The 13,722-nt window shown below is 63.0% G+C and overlaps 3 protein-coding genes and 1 long non-coding RNA gene across 4 annotated transcripts; 2 read left to right on the top strand and 2 right to left on the bottom strand.

Moving 5' to 3' along the window:
- Positions 1 to 306: 306 nt before the first annotated feature.
- CIB1 (calcium and integrin binding 1) lies at positions 307 to 2,953 on the bottom strand. The gene is made up of 7 exons (XM_065687938.1): positions 2,838 to 2,953; positions 2,714 to 2,748; positions 2,161 to 2,263; positions 1,709 to 1,862; positions 1,353 to 1,471; positions 1,182 to 1,270; positions 307 to 947 (listed from the first exon to the last, which is right to left on the bottom strand). Exons 1-7 carry the CDS (start codon positions 2,886 to 2,888, stop codon positions 926 to 928), a joined length of 573 nt encoding a protein of 190 aa, XP_065544010.1. The 5' UTR covers positions 2,889 to 2,953; the 3' UTR covers positions 307 to 925.
- A 19-nt stretch (positions 2,954 to 2,972) lies between these two features.
- Positions 2,973 to 6,054, top strand: GDPGP1 (GDP-D-glucose phosphorylase 1). Its single transcript, XM_065687937.1, has one exon. The coding sequence runs from the start codon at positions 3,013 to 3,015 to the stop codon at positions 4,081 to 4,083; it is 1,071 nt and encodes a 356-aa protein (XP_065544009.1). The 5' UTR covers positions 2,973 to 3,012; the 3' UTR covers positions 4,084 to 6,054.
- On the top strand, positions 4,113 to 12,468 carry TTLL13 (tubulin tyrosine ligase like 13). Its single transcript, XM_065687931.1, has 12 exons — positions 4,113 to 4,193; positions 4,480 to 4,520; positions 5,691 to 5,809; positions 6,294 to 6,424; positions 7,646 to 7,802; positions 8,010 to 8,192; positions 9,146 to 9,231; positions 9,367 to 9,592; positions 9,994 to 10,178; positions 11,044 to 11,232; positions 11,652 to 11,835; positions 12,128 to 12,468. Exons 1-12 carry the CDS (start codon positions 4,120 to 4,122, stop codon positions 12,437 to 12,439), a joined length of 1,887 nt encoding a protein of 628 aa, XP_065544003.1. The 5' UTR covers positions 4,113 to 4,119; the 3' UTR covers positions 12,440 to 12,468.
- Positions 11,479 to 12,876, bottom strand: LOC136018593 (uncharacterized). The gene is made up of 2 exons (XR_010614491.1): positions 12,040 to 12,876; positions 11,479 to 11,887 (listed from the first exon to the last, which is right to left on the bottom strand). It is a non-coding gene; the product is annotated as an uncharacterized LOC136018593 (long non-coding RNA).
- Between the last annotated feature and the right edge of the window lie 846 nt (positions 12,877 to 13,722).

The raw sequence follows: 13,722 nt of genomic DNA, 5'->3' as shown, positions 1-13,722 counted from the left end.
AACAGACACAAAGGCCCCGGCGCTGCCCGCAGCAAAGGTGGCTGCTCGCCTGCCCTGGATTTCCCTTTGTGCCTCCTGCCGCAGAGCCCAGCTCTTTGTGCTGCTGGGAACAAGCCCTGGGCCTGGGGAGGGAGGTGGCCTGCGGAAAGGGCTGTCACCAGGCAGGACGTGGGACCTGTCCCCTGGAGCTGGCGCGGGCAGAGGGGCCTGGCAGGAGGCTGTGTCCCCAGCACCCCACATGGCACCCGTCCCGCCGTGCTCCAGCGCAGCCCCCGCAGCCAGACAAAGGCAGCACAGAGCAGAGCCTGAAACCAGAGCCCTTTATTTGTGTCCTGCAGCGCAGAGGGAGGAAGAGGCCGGGGCAGTGCGGCTGCTGAGCCAGAGGAGGGGCAGGGAAGGAAAGGGGAGAAAGGGGAGCAGCGTGGTCAGTGCCAAGGGGTCAGGCGCCTTGTGCAGCAATGAGTGGGACAGCTCTGCTGCCAGGACAGCACATCCCCAGCGCCCCTTGGGTCACTGCGCAGAGCAGTGGGTTATTGCTTGGAGAAACGACTCCATGTGTGGGTTATTGCTTGAATGGCTCCATGTCCATGGGCAGGGGCTTGGTGAGGGGAGGCAGCTCCCTGCCTGCTGCTGAAGGCACGAATTGGTACTGAGGGCAGAGAGGGGGCCCCAGCCAGGAGCACCCCACCAGAGCTGCCCTTGGTTTGCATAAGGAGTTAAAATGCTACCCTGGGAGAGCAGAGGGGCTGCTGGGAAGGCAGCAGCTTCCAGAGCCACCTCTGAAAGGGAGCAGGAGGGGGTCCTGCCCAAGGCACTGTGCGGTGCTGCTGCTGAGCCAGGCGGGGCTTCTGGAAGAGGAAACATCTGAGAGCACGAGGAGCTGCAAGAGCAGCAGGAGCAGTTCTGCTGGAGAGCCGCAGGGCGCTCACAGGACGATCTTGAAGGAGCTGCAAGAGACACGACAGGTTCTGCACCTCCTCCCTGGGCACACGCAAGCGGTTTGTGAGCACCCAGGGCTGCGAGGCGCAGCGTTACCCTGCACGGGATGCGGCTCTGCTGTCACGGGAGACCTCTACAGGGTGGCCTTGTCCTGCAGCCACCGCGAGCTCTGCCCCAACACCAGCACAGTGATGGGGGCGGGGGAGCCCCCAGAGCGAGCTGTGCTGCTGCAGACACTGTACCTGGCGAAGTCCGGGGAGCGGGAGACGACGTGCTGGAACTCGGAGATGTTGATGGTGCCATCCTTGTCAATGTCAGACTCCTCCAAGATCTGCAAGGAGAGGGAAAGGTGAGCGGTGAGCTCTGTGCGGCTGGGCCCCTGCAGTGGCTCATCCCTGCCTCATGGTCCTCACATTTTGGATGAGCTGCTCCATCTCTGCACTGCTCAGCCGGGACTCCTCGCCTTGTCCCGTCAGACAGTTCACCAGCTTCTCCAGGTCCTTTCTGTCCAGAGTCCCATCGTCATCAAAGTCTTTAGGGAGAAGAAAGTTATGTTTTGTCAGGGCCACAGCAACCCCCGAGAGCCGTGAGGAAAGGGCCTGGCAGCCCGAGGACACAGGAGGCTCCACACTGCACCTCTCTTGGTGCACAGCATCGCACCAAACCAGCAGCTCTCACAGGAGTTTCTAAAGCCCTCTGGGATTTGTCCCTGACCCCCCCATCCTGAAGCGTGCGGACCCCAGGACCCGGCACCCACCCCCAGCCTCACCAAAGATGCGGAAGGCGTAGTGGGATTTGATGTTTGAGGTCGCGGAGTCGCTGAAGGCGCTCAGCATATCGAGGAAGTCTTCAAAGGACATGCTGTCATCCCCGTCGTGCGAGGTGGAGAACACATGGCAGATCCGGTGCTGGAAAGGGTTTGCCTGCAACACGGGAACGGCTCAGGGCAGGGCCGGGCTGGTTCCAGCGTGGCAGACACCGGCCACAGGCCAGCGCCAGCCCCACTGCGCCTGCCGGGAGCAGCCCCGCGCCGCAGGGATCTCCAGGCTCCTCCGCGGCGCGGCGGGACGCGGATGCTGGGTGTCGGCGCAGCGAGCGAACGGCTTCCCGGTGGCTGCTGGAGCAGCGCGTCCAGGGCAGCGCCCGGCACCGCGACGGGTAAACAGGGCCCTGCCCCAGCCCGGCCAGCGCGTCCCGCTCGCGGCCTGCTCAGCACCGTACCCGCAGCTCCGGCAGCGTCAGGATGCGGCTCTTGGGAAGGCGCGCGGAGCAGGCGTTCTGCCTCTCCTCCTTTGGCAGCAGCTCACTGAACCTCTTGTAGGCACTTGAAGAGGCAAGAACAAGAGCGGCTCTGTGGCGGGAGGCAGCCCTCTGGGCGCGGGCAGCGGCTGCCAGCCCGTTTGGCACAGCCGCTGCCAGCGGCGCGGAGCGGGACGGGCAGGAGCCGGCCAGGGGGGTCCCGCAGCAGCCACGGCTCCAGCGCGGCTCCTGGCTCCGCAGCGCCCGGCAGCGGGGCGAGGCGCGGACCTGGTGCCTGCGCACCCGAGACTTCAGGGCCTCAGCCCCGCTCCGCAGGGCGGCACCAGCCAGACCTTTGCCCCATGAGGGCCCTCGCTGCCCGGCGAGGGAAGGCCCAGCCGGGGCCCGGCTCCCGCGGGGCGTCGAGCGGCCGCTCGTCGGGAGGGCAGCCCCAGGGCAGGGACAAGCCCCAGGGCAGGGACAAGCCCCCGGTCCCGCAGCGCCGGTCCCGCTCCCCGCCCCTGCAGTTACTCACAGCAGGATCTCCTGCTTGGTCAGGAACGTCAGCTCCTACGGGGAGAGCGGGGGTCAGCGCCGGGCCGGGGGGGCTCGGCCCCGGGGCTCCGTCCCCCCCGGCAGAGCCGGCTCCGGTGCCGTACCTGGTACTCGCCCAGCGCGTCCCGCGGCAGCAGGCTGGCCGAGCCCCCCATGGCGGCCCGCGCCGCTTCCCCCCCGCGCTCCGTCCGCCGCGCCCATGGCCCCAAGCCCGGCCCCGGTGCACCCTAAAGCCCCGCCCCGGTGCACCCTAACGCCCCGCCCCGTGCCGCGGCCGCGATGGCGACGGAGGGCGAGGAGCCGGGCTCCGGGGAGCCGGAGCTCGAGGAGTTCGTGTACGGGGAGGAGGACTTCGTGCAGCAGGCGGCCGGCTGGGAGGCCGAGCCGGACTTCGCGCTCTCCCGCTTCGACCGGGCGCTGCTGGACAGCTGGACCGACAGGATGGAGCGCGGCTTCTTCCGGTACCGGCTGGGGCCGCTGCCCACCCGCGTCCTGCCCGGCCCCATGCGCCTCGTGGCGCAGCTCAACGTGCAGCGCGGCGCCGAGCGCCGCCCGCCGCAGCCGGTGCACAGCCTCCGGCAGCCCTTCGACCCGCGAGCCTTCAACTTCACGCGGCTGCGGCGCGGCGAGCTGCTGCTCCGGCTGCGCGGGGCCGGCGCCGCCGCCCCCGACCCGCTGCTGGTGGCCATCAACGCCAGCCCGCTGGAGCGCGGCCACGTCCTGCTGCTGCCGGACCCGGCGCGGCGCCTGCCGCAGGCGCTCACGGAGCCGGCGCTGCGCGGGGCGCTGGAGGCCGCGTTCCTCAGCGCGCACCCGGGCTTCCGCGTGGGCTTCAACGGCCTCGGCGGCCGCGCCTCCGTGAACCACCTGCACCTCCACGGCTTCTACCTCCCGCGGCCGCTGCTGGTGGAGGCGGCGCCGGCCCAGCCGCTCTGCCCCGGCCTCGGCATCCTGCGCGCCGTGCCCGCGCCCGCCTTCCTGCTGTACGCGGCGGGCCCCGCGGCGCTGCCGGCGCTGTGCCGGGACGCGTGCCGGGCCGCGGAGCTGCTGGCGGCCGCGGGCCTGGCCTGCAACCTCTTCGCGACGCGGGGCGAGGCGCCGGAGGGCGGCGGCGCCGGGCGCGGGCTGCGGGTGCTGCTGTGGGCGCGGCGGCCCAGCTTCGGCGGCGCGGCGGGCGCGGGCCTGGACGTGGCGCTGTGCGAGCTGGCCGGGTACCTGCCGCTGCCCGCCGCGCCGCTCTTCCGCCGCCTCACGGAGCCGGAGGCGCTGGGCGCCATCCGCCAGCAGCTGCTGCCCGAGCCCGAGCTGCTGCGCCTCGGCGGGGACCTGGCGCGGCTCCTGCGGCGCTGAGCGGCCTCTGCGCGGGGCGGCAGCGCCGCGGCTGCGATGGAGACCGGCGGCGGGGGGCGGAGCGCGGCCCCCGGCTCCCCGGGGCAGCGGAGGCGGCGCGGGAAGCGCAGGCGAGTGCGGGGGGGGCGCCGGTGCCGCGGGGCGGTGCTGCCCCGGAGCCCGGCCCGCAATAAACGCTCTGCCCCCGAAACTGTCCCGGTAATCCCGGCCCTGCCGCGCCCCGCGGCGGCCCCGCGCTTGGGGCCCTCTTTGCCGCGGTGGCCCCGGGGCACGTTCGCCGTTAGCCCGCGGCCGTTAGCCCGGGCTGTGCGGGTGCGGTGTCTGAACGCGCCCCGCGCTGTGCCCGGGGCGGGGCGCGGCTCCTCACCGGGCTCTGCTGTGGCCTCTCGATTGCAGCGTTCCATCCATCAACCTGACCGCCTGCAGGTACGAGAGCGGTAAGTCCGGGGCGCCGCAGGATGTCCCTTGGGTGCCACCGACAGCGAGGGAGAAGGGCTGGTGCCGAATCCCTTCCCCATGCTCGCTTTGGTTTATACATCCATTGGTTGCAAGTGGCCTGGACCCATGTGGGGTGTTGCAGCCCTGGGCCGAGGTGCCCTGCTTTGGCCATAAATCTGCTAGAATTGGTGACAAGGAATCATGGACTCACAGAATCCCAGGTTGGACCAGGCACAGCATGACCCAGACTGGATGTCCCAACAAACCTTAGCAGTGTCCAACGCTGGGCAGTCACTGCTTCCCTGAGGAGATTATTCCAGTGACAGGGGTTTAGTTAGGAGCAGTTGCAATGCAAGACCAGTGAAGGAACATGCAGAATCAGTTCCTGGAGCTTTTTCCCTGTGCTGTCTGCTTCCAGTGACATGTTCCAAGGAGCTGGTCCCCTCCTGCCCTGCTCCTCTCATTGCCACAAGCACTATCTTAACATCCATCAAATGACCGGAGCCTGTTGTGAGCCAGTTTGCTGGTGGCTGTTCTCGCTGTGTGACCACGTTGTTGAAGGTCACAGCATGAGGGGGATGAGGTGGTGGGATGGGCGCTGCAGGTTTCACCCGGGGCCGTGCTGGGGCCGTTTGGTGGCAGGACGCAGCTGGGACCCATGGCAGGAGGTGGTTGGCAAGGACCAGAACCATTTCACAGCGGTTCCTGGCATGCAGGGACCTTCATTGACCCCCCAGCCCTGCGAGAGGCCCAGTTCAGAACTGGTGCTAACGCAGACCTTCTGCCGCAGGGCTTGTGCGTTCTGCTGCTGGGTTACTTTTGATTTCAAAGACCAAACTCATACCGTCAGAAGGCTCGTGTCTGCCTGCGTGGCATCAGGCCCAGAGCAGATTCAAGCCCGCTGTAGTTGAGGAGGGACCCTGAGCACGTGGGCTTAGGGGGCTGATGGCTCCCAGCACAGCCACAGCCAGGGCCTGAGGTGGGTTTAGGCAGGTAACGCTCCTGTTCCGGCCACCTCCGTGCGGTCCCACTGCTGCCCTGCATCTCAGAGGGGAGCTGCAGCTGCAGAGGGTGGTTCCACGCTGCAGCCCTGGTTCCCGTGGGGATTTAACAGACCCTGGTACTTGGGTCCCCTGCCTGGCCCTTGTCACCTGCTTGCTTTGGCACAGTGCGGCGGGCAGCGCAGCGCTGCGGGCTGAGAGAGGTGGGAGAAAGCGAGGAGTGGACGGTGTATTGGACGGACAACTCGGTCTCCTTGGAGCGTGTCATGGGAATGAAGCGCTTTCAGGTAACTGCCCCGTGGAAAGGGGGGAGTTGCCCAGGAAGGAGGGTGAGATGGGGCTGTAACAGAGCTGTGCCCACACCAGTACCTGGGCCCCCTTCTCCACGCCGGTTCTGGAGGTTCACAAGCCTTTACTGCCGTTGTGCCTCTGGTATCCGGTGCCATCGGCAGCGCGCTGGCAGTTAGTGGTGTGAACTGGGAAGCTGCCAGCCCCTTCAGTGCAGCATGAAATAAATGGTTATGATGACAAATGGCTCCTTCCTGAAGCTGTGATGTTTGAGGGCGGGAGAGCTTCCGGGCTGAGATGGAGGGAGCAGATAAATCACGCTGGTGAAGCTCAGATTCAGCAGTTGCAGTGTAGCCTCCCTCAGCAGCGGGTCAAGGCACCGCAGGCCCGGCTCCCTGTGCTGCCGCTGGTTTCTCCACGCCCCTCCAGGAGGGTCCCTGCTCTTCCTGTGCTGATCCTGGGTTTTGTCTGCGCCTGTTCCAGAAAATCAACCACTTCCCAGGCATGATCGAGATCTGCCGCAAGGACTTGCTGGCTCGGAACCTCAACCGCATGCTCAAGCTCTTCCCCAAGGAGTACGAGATATTCCCCCGCACTTGGTGCCTGCCGGCAGAGTGAGTGATGCACCGCAGTGCAGCTGAGAGCAGGGGCATGGAACTGGGAGGTGGGGACCTCCCTCTTCGCTGTGCAGCAGGGGCTGCATGGGGCCTCACTGAGCTCTCACCCCTCGGGCCGGGCATTCATAATCTTCCCTGGCACTCAGGGGGCTGTGGAGACACGTTTCTCATTTAGCACCTCTTTAATTCCTATTGGAATTGGCCCAGGAAGGGCCCAGGACAGGGCATGAGGTGCTTCCACCCCACTGGCAGCGATGACCACAGCCCCTGCAGCCCTACCACCCACTGCAGTAGTGGGGATAGGGGGGATGCTGATACCGAATCACTGGGCTTTGGGGCAGAGGCTGGGCTTCTCTGGCCATGTAGAGGCAAACAATGACAGAGCTGCAGCTGAAAGAGACCAAAGCACACACAGGTTCTGGTGGCTGTAAGGAGATGAGGCTCCCGTTCTTAGGTTTCATTCTTACCATTTCCTGCAGCCCTCGAGGTGGGGCTTCCATCACCTCTCTGTAGCTGAACCCTCCTCATGGGGAGAATAAGTTTAGTACTGGACCTAAAGCCCCGCTGCTGGAATACCAGCTTTGGAGAGCAGCGTTTGGCTGCGCTGTGCTAATGGTGTGTGGTGCCCAGGAAGGCTCTTGCTGTGTCCTCTCAGCATGCCTGTGTCTGGGGAAGACAAACTGAGCTCTCGCCTTTCCAGGCTGCATTTCCTGGACTCGCATTGCTCTTGGCACTGGCTGGGGGTTTGCCCTGTTTATCTCTCCCCAGTCGCGGGGCTCACCAGACGTGGGTGCTTCTCCACCTACAGCAAAAGAGCCAATTCACCTATGGGCTCGACCCCTCCAAGCCCTGTGCTCCCACTGGAGCTGCTTTGAAGATGAGCCCCATAACGAGGGTGCCCCAGCTCTGGTTAGAGCATTCTGGCTCTCTCTGTGCCAGGGGAGCTAAAAACTCCCTGGCTGCTGCTTGCGCAGAGGCCACTGCTTCCTCCGAGCCTCCCAGCAGAGGGGGAGACGTGCACAGTAGGTGGTGGAACCAGGAGAGCTGTGTCCGGTCCCGTAGGGACCGACACCTGCGGTCAGGTATGGGTGTGCTACCCCTGTGCTGCGGGAGCTGGCTCTGTACCAGCGCACAGCACCGCAGTTCGAGCACCCAATTGTCACCAGAGTGCGGAGGCTGGGGACCGCAGCCTGTCACAGCCACCCCTTCCTTGCACAGCTACGGAGACTTCCGGGCCTACGGATGCACAAGGAAAAAGCAAGCGTTCATCTGCAAGCCAGACAGTGGCTGCCAAGGGAAGGGGATCTTCATCACCCATGACCCTGAGGACATCAAGCACGGGGAGCACATGATCTGTCAGCAGTACATCTCCAAGGTAATGGGACCATCTCAGAACGCGGCCTCCCAAGCTCTTCCTGCATCCCACATCCTCCTTGTGTCCCCTGCCCTCCCTTATCCCTGTTTCTGCCCGGAGCAGAGGCACGGGGAAAGCTGGCGCTGGCCTTCCTCCTGCTGCCGAGGAGCAGCCAGCTTGGCAGCGCTGCTTCACCCCACGCGTGCTCCTGCTGCTTTCCTCTCTCAGCCTTTCCTCATTGGTGGCTTTAAATTTGACATGCGCATCTACGTGCTGGTCACGTCCTGTGACCCGCTGAGGGTTTTTGTCTACAAGGAGGGGCTGGTCCGGTTTGCCACCATGAGGTACATCGATCCCAGCAGCAGGAAACCGGTAAAAAAAGGAAGTTTCCAAAGAAGTCACACAGCGTCTGTAAGTGTCGGTACCCACTGTGTCCTAGGGGCATTGCGGAACTTGCAGAGGCAGGGACGGGTGGGTTCCATGGGATCCAGCTTTCTCCTCCCTGTTCTCCCCCCCCGGAGCTCCTCCTCCTCACAGGAGGTATTTGAGGTGACTGAAGCAGATCTGCTGCCAGGCCCCCTGTCTGGGCTCTTTACTGGCATTATCATAGAATCCTGGAGTTGTTTTGCTTCGAAGGAGCCTTGGAAGGTCTCAAGTCCAAACCTCCTGCTCAAAACTGGGTCAGCAATAAATCCATCCCTGGTTTCTTGGGGGTTCACCCAGTCAGGGGCTGGAAATCCACAAGGACGAAAGGTCCCATGGAGGCTGGGCAGCACTCCTTTATGCCTTTATGGGCATCCTCGAGCCTGCACCGTTCCTCATCTGCTTGGGCTTTGGGTGCAAAACAGGGGCCTGGGGATTATCCGGAGCAGCCTAGGAGAGAGCAGAGGGGAGCTGGGGCAGCAAGGTGCAGGCTGCGGCCATGCCCATCTCCAAGCAGGGGTGTGTAACCTATAAAGTGCCATCAGGAGGTGGACTGCAGTGCTGGATTGCTGCGCGTGGGCACAGGCTGCCTGCCCGCCTCCCCAGAGCTGCACATGCCCACGTGCCCTCGCCCCGGTACCTGCACGTCCTGGCAGCCTTTTGCTCTGGGGCAACAAAGAACCTGCAGAGATGTGCTGCAGCTTCTGCCCCAAGAGTCCCTGCTCACCAGTGGGGATGCGGCTGCCATGGCGCCCGTGGGGCTGAGGACAAGGACAGAGGTGCAGAGGGGGCAGAGCTCTCTTGGCTCTGACTCCTGCCGGGGAGGGCATCAGCACACAGAGCGGAGCCGGTGAACGGGGCTTGGCGAGTGCCCCCGGGCTGTTCCTGTTGCGGAGCTGTGGTTCGGGGTGAACAGACGTCTCTCGCGGTTCCTCTCCCAGGATGAGACCTGCATGCACTTGACCAATTATGCCATCAACAAGCGTAACGAGAACTTTGTCCAGCATGACACCATGGGCAGCAAGAGGTATTGTCATGTCCAGGTTCCACCCTGCCACATCCTGCAGGAAAGCTGCATCTGGGACACTGCTTTACCTCCATCTTCCTTGGGGCAAATGCGGCACCACAGGTGAGCTGTTACCATCTCCTGTCCTCCCCACAGGAAACTGTCCACCCTGAATGCCTGGATGATGGAAAACAGCTATAACACAAAAAAGCTCTGGGAAGATGTTGAAGATATTATCATAAAGACTCTTATTTCAGCCCACCCCGTTTTGAAGCACAATTACCAAAGCTGCTTCCCAAACCACACCTCTGGCTCCGCCTGCTTTGAGGTACTGGGGTTTGATGTTTTGCTCGACAGAAAGTTGAAGCCGTGGCTGCTGGAGGTGAGCAGGAGCCTCTGCTGAGGGAGCTGGGCTGGGGCGGGGGGGATGAGCGGGGTTGGTTTGATTAAAAAGGGCCACCTCATTCACAAAACCAAACAGGCTGCAAAGGCCGGTAGCCAAGGAACTGCCGTGAGCCCAGCAGGATCCAAGAGCCCATTCCCTGTATTCCCTCTCTCACAGCAGGGAGTTTCCTGGACTTTGGGACTCCTTGACCTGTAGCACATCCTGAGTTTAAACCCATGTAGCAGCCCGAATTAGTCCCGTGGGGTGTGGGATGTGTCCAACCGGCAGTGCGGGTGGCAGCTCTGTCACTGTCACACGGAAGAACAGCGTCGGAAGTGTGTGGAGAGGCTGGCTGGAGCCGGGAGCTGCCAGGTGAGATGCGCTGCTTGCTTCGGCAGGTCAACCACTCCCCCAGCTTCAGCACGGACTCGCACCTAGACCGGGAGGTGAAGGATGCTCTTCTCTGTGATACCATCAACCTGATAAATGTGAATGCCTGTAACAAAAGGAAGGTGTTGGAGGAAGACAAGCAGCGGGTAAAGGAACGGCTCCTCCAGCCTCATCAGACTTCCCGTGCATCCAGGTATTGCTCTTCCCCATAGTGTTGCAGGGCCCTGGGGAGAAAAGATGGGCCATGGCAGAGCAGGATGAAACTAAGGCTGGCTGCCTCCAAGTTAAAGCTCCCAAAGCCCGTGGCACTGCATAGACTCTGAGATCTCCCAAGCCCTCTGCACCCAGCAAGGAAGAGACAGGGCTCCTCTCTAGGTGCTAGATCAGAGACACCGAGTGCTCTGGGCACTGTACAGGGTCGTCCCCACTGCTTGGCCCATCTTTCAGTGCCAATGGGCAGTGCCAGCAGCCCCTGTGACGCTCGCAGCACAGACCACATCACTGCCTGAGGGGCCAAGAGCACATGGGGGCATGGGGCCCTTCCCCAGGCAGGGCTCCTTTCCCAGGGCTGAGGGTTTCCCCCTGTTCTCTGTGTGCCCTTTCACGAGGCTGTGGTAGAGGAACCCCCTGCCCAGGCTTCTCCTGCCATGCAGGGGGAGGCAGGAACTCCCTCCAGCTCCCATTTCAACTGGGAGACCCGAGGTAGCTGCGAGCTGGAGCCTCTGAGCACGGCTTAGACCTGTGCCCTGCCGCCCCTGCAGCCTCGGCTGCCCCGAGCTCCCTGCGGGCGAGAACAGCCCCACAGCGTGCGGGGCGGTGGGGTCAGCTCTAACAGAGCTCTTGTCACTGGGTCGGTGGGTGAAGAGGCTGAGGGGCAGGGGGGAAGAATGGGCGGCAGGGGAGAGAGCAGGAGGCGCTCCACCAGCACTCCCTGGGCAGAGGATGGCAAAGAGCAGGTTCTGCTGCACCTGAAACGGGCTCCCAAGTGGGCGAAGATGCTCGCACGGGGCCGGTCCCGCAGGCGGCGAGTGCCCGGGCGCTGCCGTGTCCCTTGGCAGGCGTGCGGAGCTGCAGAGCAGCCAGGAGGCCTGGCTCTGCCAGGCGCAGCAGTACGAGGACGCGCACCTCGGCGGGTACCGGCGCATCTACCCGGCCCGCGGCACCGAGCGCTACGAGCGCTTCTTCAAGCACAGCGGCTCCCTCTTCCGGGAAACGGCCTCATCCAAAGCACGGGAGGAGTGTGCCAGGTACGCCCCCACGGGTGCCGCAGGGCCCCCTGCTCCCTTCCCATCCTGGGAGCAGCTCTGCTGCTTCACAGATGCGAGCGCGCTGCTGAGCGCTGGAGGTGAAGGCCCCTGCATGGGCTGTGTCACCGCAGCAGAGCGACTTCCCTTGAGAGGCAAATGCAGTATCCTATTGCCTTTTGGACTCTGGAGGCACTGTGTCGCGAGGGTCCTTCACCTTTCTGGGGGGCACAGCCCCATTCAAAGGCATCTCTTACAGAAGTGAGCATCTCCTGGCCCATTTCTTGGCACCCATTACAGACTGTTCACTACAGAATCGACTGCAGGAAAATAGCCCTGGATCGAAGGCTTCATAAGAACCTCTTGCTGCTGTGGCTTTTACTGAACCACTGAGATTGCTGACTCTGCCTCTTCTCTGGCAGGCAGCAGCTGGAGGAAATTCGTCTGAAAAAGGAGAAGTTTGAAGCTGCCATCGTGAAGAAGAAAGCGGAGAGGAAGGAAGAGCTGCATGGAGAGCCAGCAGCGGACAAACCCCGGGCCCGCACTACCAGCACAGCTCCGTCAGCCCGCCTCACCTCCAGAAGCAGCAGGATATGGGATAGGAAGGTACCTTCCTCTTGTGGTGGTCCGTGGGGCTCCCAAAGGCAGTGATGTGGCGCTGGGAGCAGTGTGGGTCCATGGGTGTCTCCCATGGAGCAGAAGCACAAGGTGCTCTTCACGCAGTGCGAAGAGCTGACAGCTTGTGCTGGGAGGTAGCCGCTGTAGTGGCTACCACGGGGATTTTCATCCCACCTCGCCCCACGTCTGTACCTCTCCTTCGGGCTCAGAGCATCTCATGCCTTTGTCTCTGCTGTGCATCGCTTCGTCTTTGCTGTAACTCAGTTCTTCCCTTCCCAAGGCACAGCACGCGCAGGTCGACTCCACACAACCCCAGGATATCGTGGCAAATGAGGAGAAGAAAAGGGTAAATGCTCTGCTGCAGCGTGAGAACCTTATCCGAAGCCTGGGCATCATAGACCAGCTCTCCTGCCTGCAACCTGCACCCGAGACACCGGCTGCCATGCGGAGGTCCCTCCACACTGACTGCAAGAGCCAGGTAACTGAAGAGCACCCAGACCCCTCCTGCACGGCCAGCGCAGGAGACAGCCATTCCCAGGAGGATGGCGAGGATGGATCGCAGGCACTGAGCATCCCTGGCTCAGTTAAATGACATCCAACATGGGTCCACGGGGTTTTGCACACTTTGTCCCTTTTCAAATGGGTATGCTGGGGGTGTTCCCGTCACTGCAGAGTCCCTGGCTGCTCCTCCCCAGAAAATTCTGATGTTCCAAAGAACAGACCACAACAATACTGCCTTTTGGACACTGCTGTGCCCAGCACACAGCTAAGTGTGAGGGACGTGGAGCTGCTGGAGCGAATCCAGAGGAGGCCATGGAGCTCCTGTGAGGGCTGGACCAGCTCTGCTCTGGAGCCAGGCTGAGAGAGCTGGGCTGGGGCAGCCTGGACAAGAGAAGGCTCCTGAAGGGGAGACCTGAGAGCAGCTCCAGTGCCTAAAGGGGCTGCAGGGAACCTGGAGAGGGGCTTGGGACAAGGGCCTGTAGGGACAGGCCAAGGGGAATGGCTTGAACCTGCCCGAGGGGAGGCTGAGCTGAGCTCTTAGGCAGAAGCTCTTCCCTGGGAGGGTGCTGAGGCGCTGGCACAGGGTGCCCAGAGAAGCTGTGGCTGCCCCATCCCTGGCAGTGCTCAAGGCCAGGTTGGACACAGGGGCTTGGAGCAAGCTGCTCCAGTGGAAGGGGTCCCTGCCCATGGCAGGGGGTGGAGCTGGAGGAGCTTTGAGGTCCCTTCCAACACAAACCAGGCTGGGATTCTAAAGGAGATCTGCATGGCTGTCTCATAGTTGCTCTTGGCTATCACACCATTCACAAACCAGGCTGCCAGAGCAGGAGAAAGCCCCAAACCCACAGGCCTATGGGCTCCACTAGGCTCCGGGGGCTGTTCTGGGCGCTGATTGTGACTGTCACCTGCTGAGTTGGGAAGGCCTGGTTCTGGACCTGCAACTAATGGAAAACCTTGCACAGTCCATTACCCCTTCCAGCAGCGCTGTCTGCTTCCAGCAGGGCCATCTCCTCCTCCTGGCTGGAAGGGTGGCTCTCAGGAGCCTGTTGCCATACTGAGGGCACCAGAGCTGCAGGAATTACTCAGAACCTAAGAGTCTTCCAGGAGATTGGAAATTATTCATTTAACTTACAAAGGAAGCCTAAAATGGGATCTGATCTGTCAGAACTGGGGCAGCTGCATTTCCTATACCAGATGGAGCAGAGCGGAACCTAAACCCCAGCCGCTGCTGGGCAGTTTTTTAGCAGAGAAGGGTTATGTGCGGGTGGGTCAGATCCTTCATCCCGAATCTTCCCAGCCCGCTCCAGCTTGGCCCAGTCACGAGCGAGGGCCGGGAGCCTCCGCGCTGCTGCAGGTGGGATCTGAGTCTGGGATGGT

Source organism: Lathamus discolor, chromosome 8, assembly GCF_037157495.1.
Source record: "Lathamus discolor isolate bLatDis1 chromosome 8, bLatDis1.hap1, whole genome shotgun sequence".
NCBI classification, from domain to species: domain Eukaryota; kingdom Metazoa; phylum Chordata; class Aves; order Psittaciformes; family Psittacidae; genus Lathamus; species Lathamus discolor.
The sequence above is the reverse complement of the archived record's forward strand: the minus strand, read 5'-3'. Positions and strand labels throughout refer to the sequence as shown.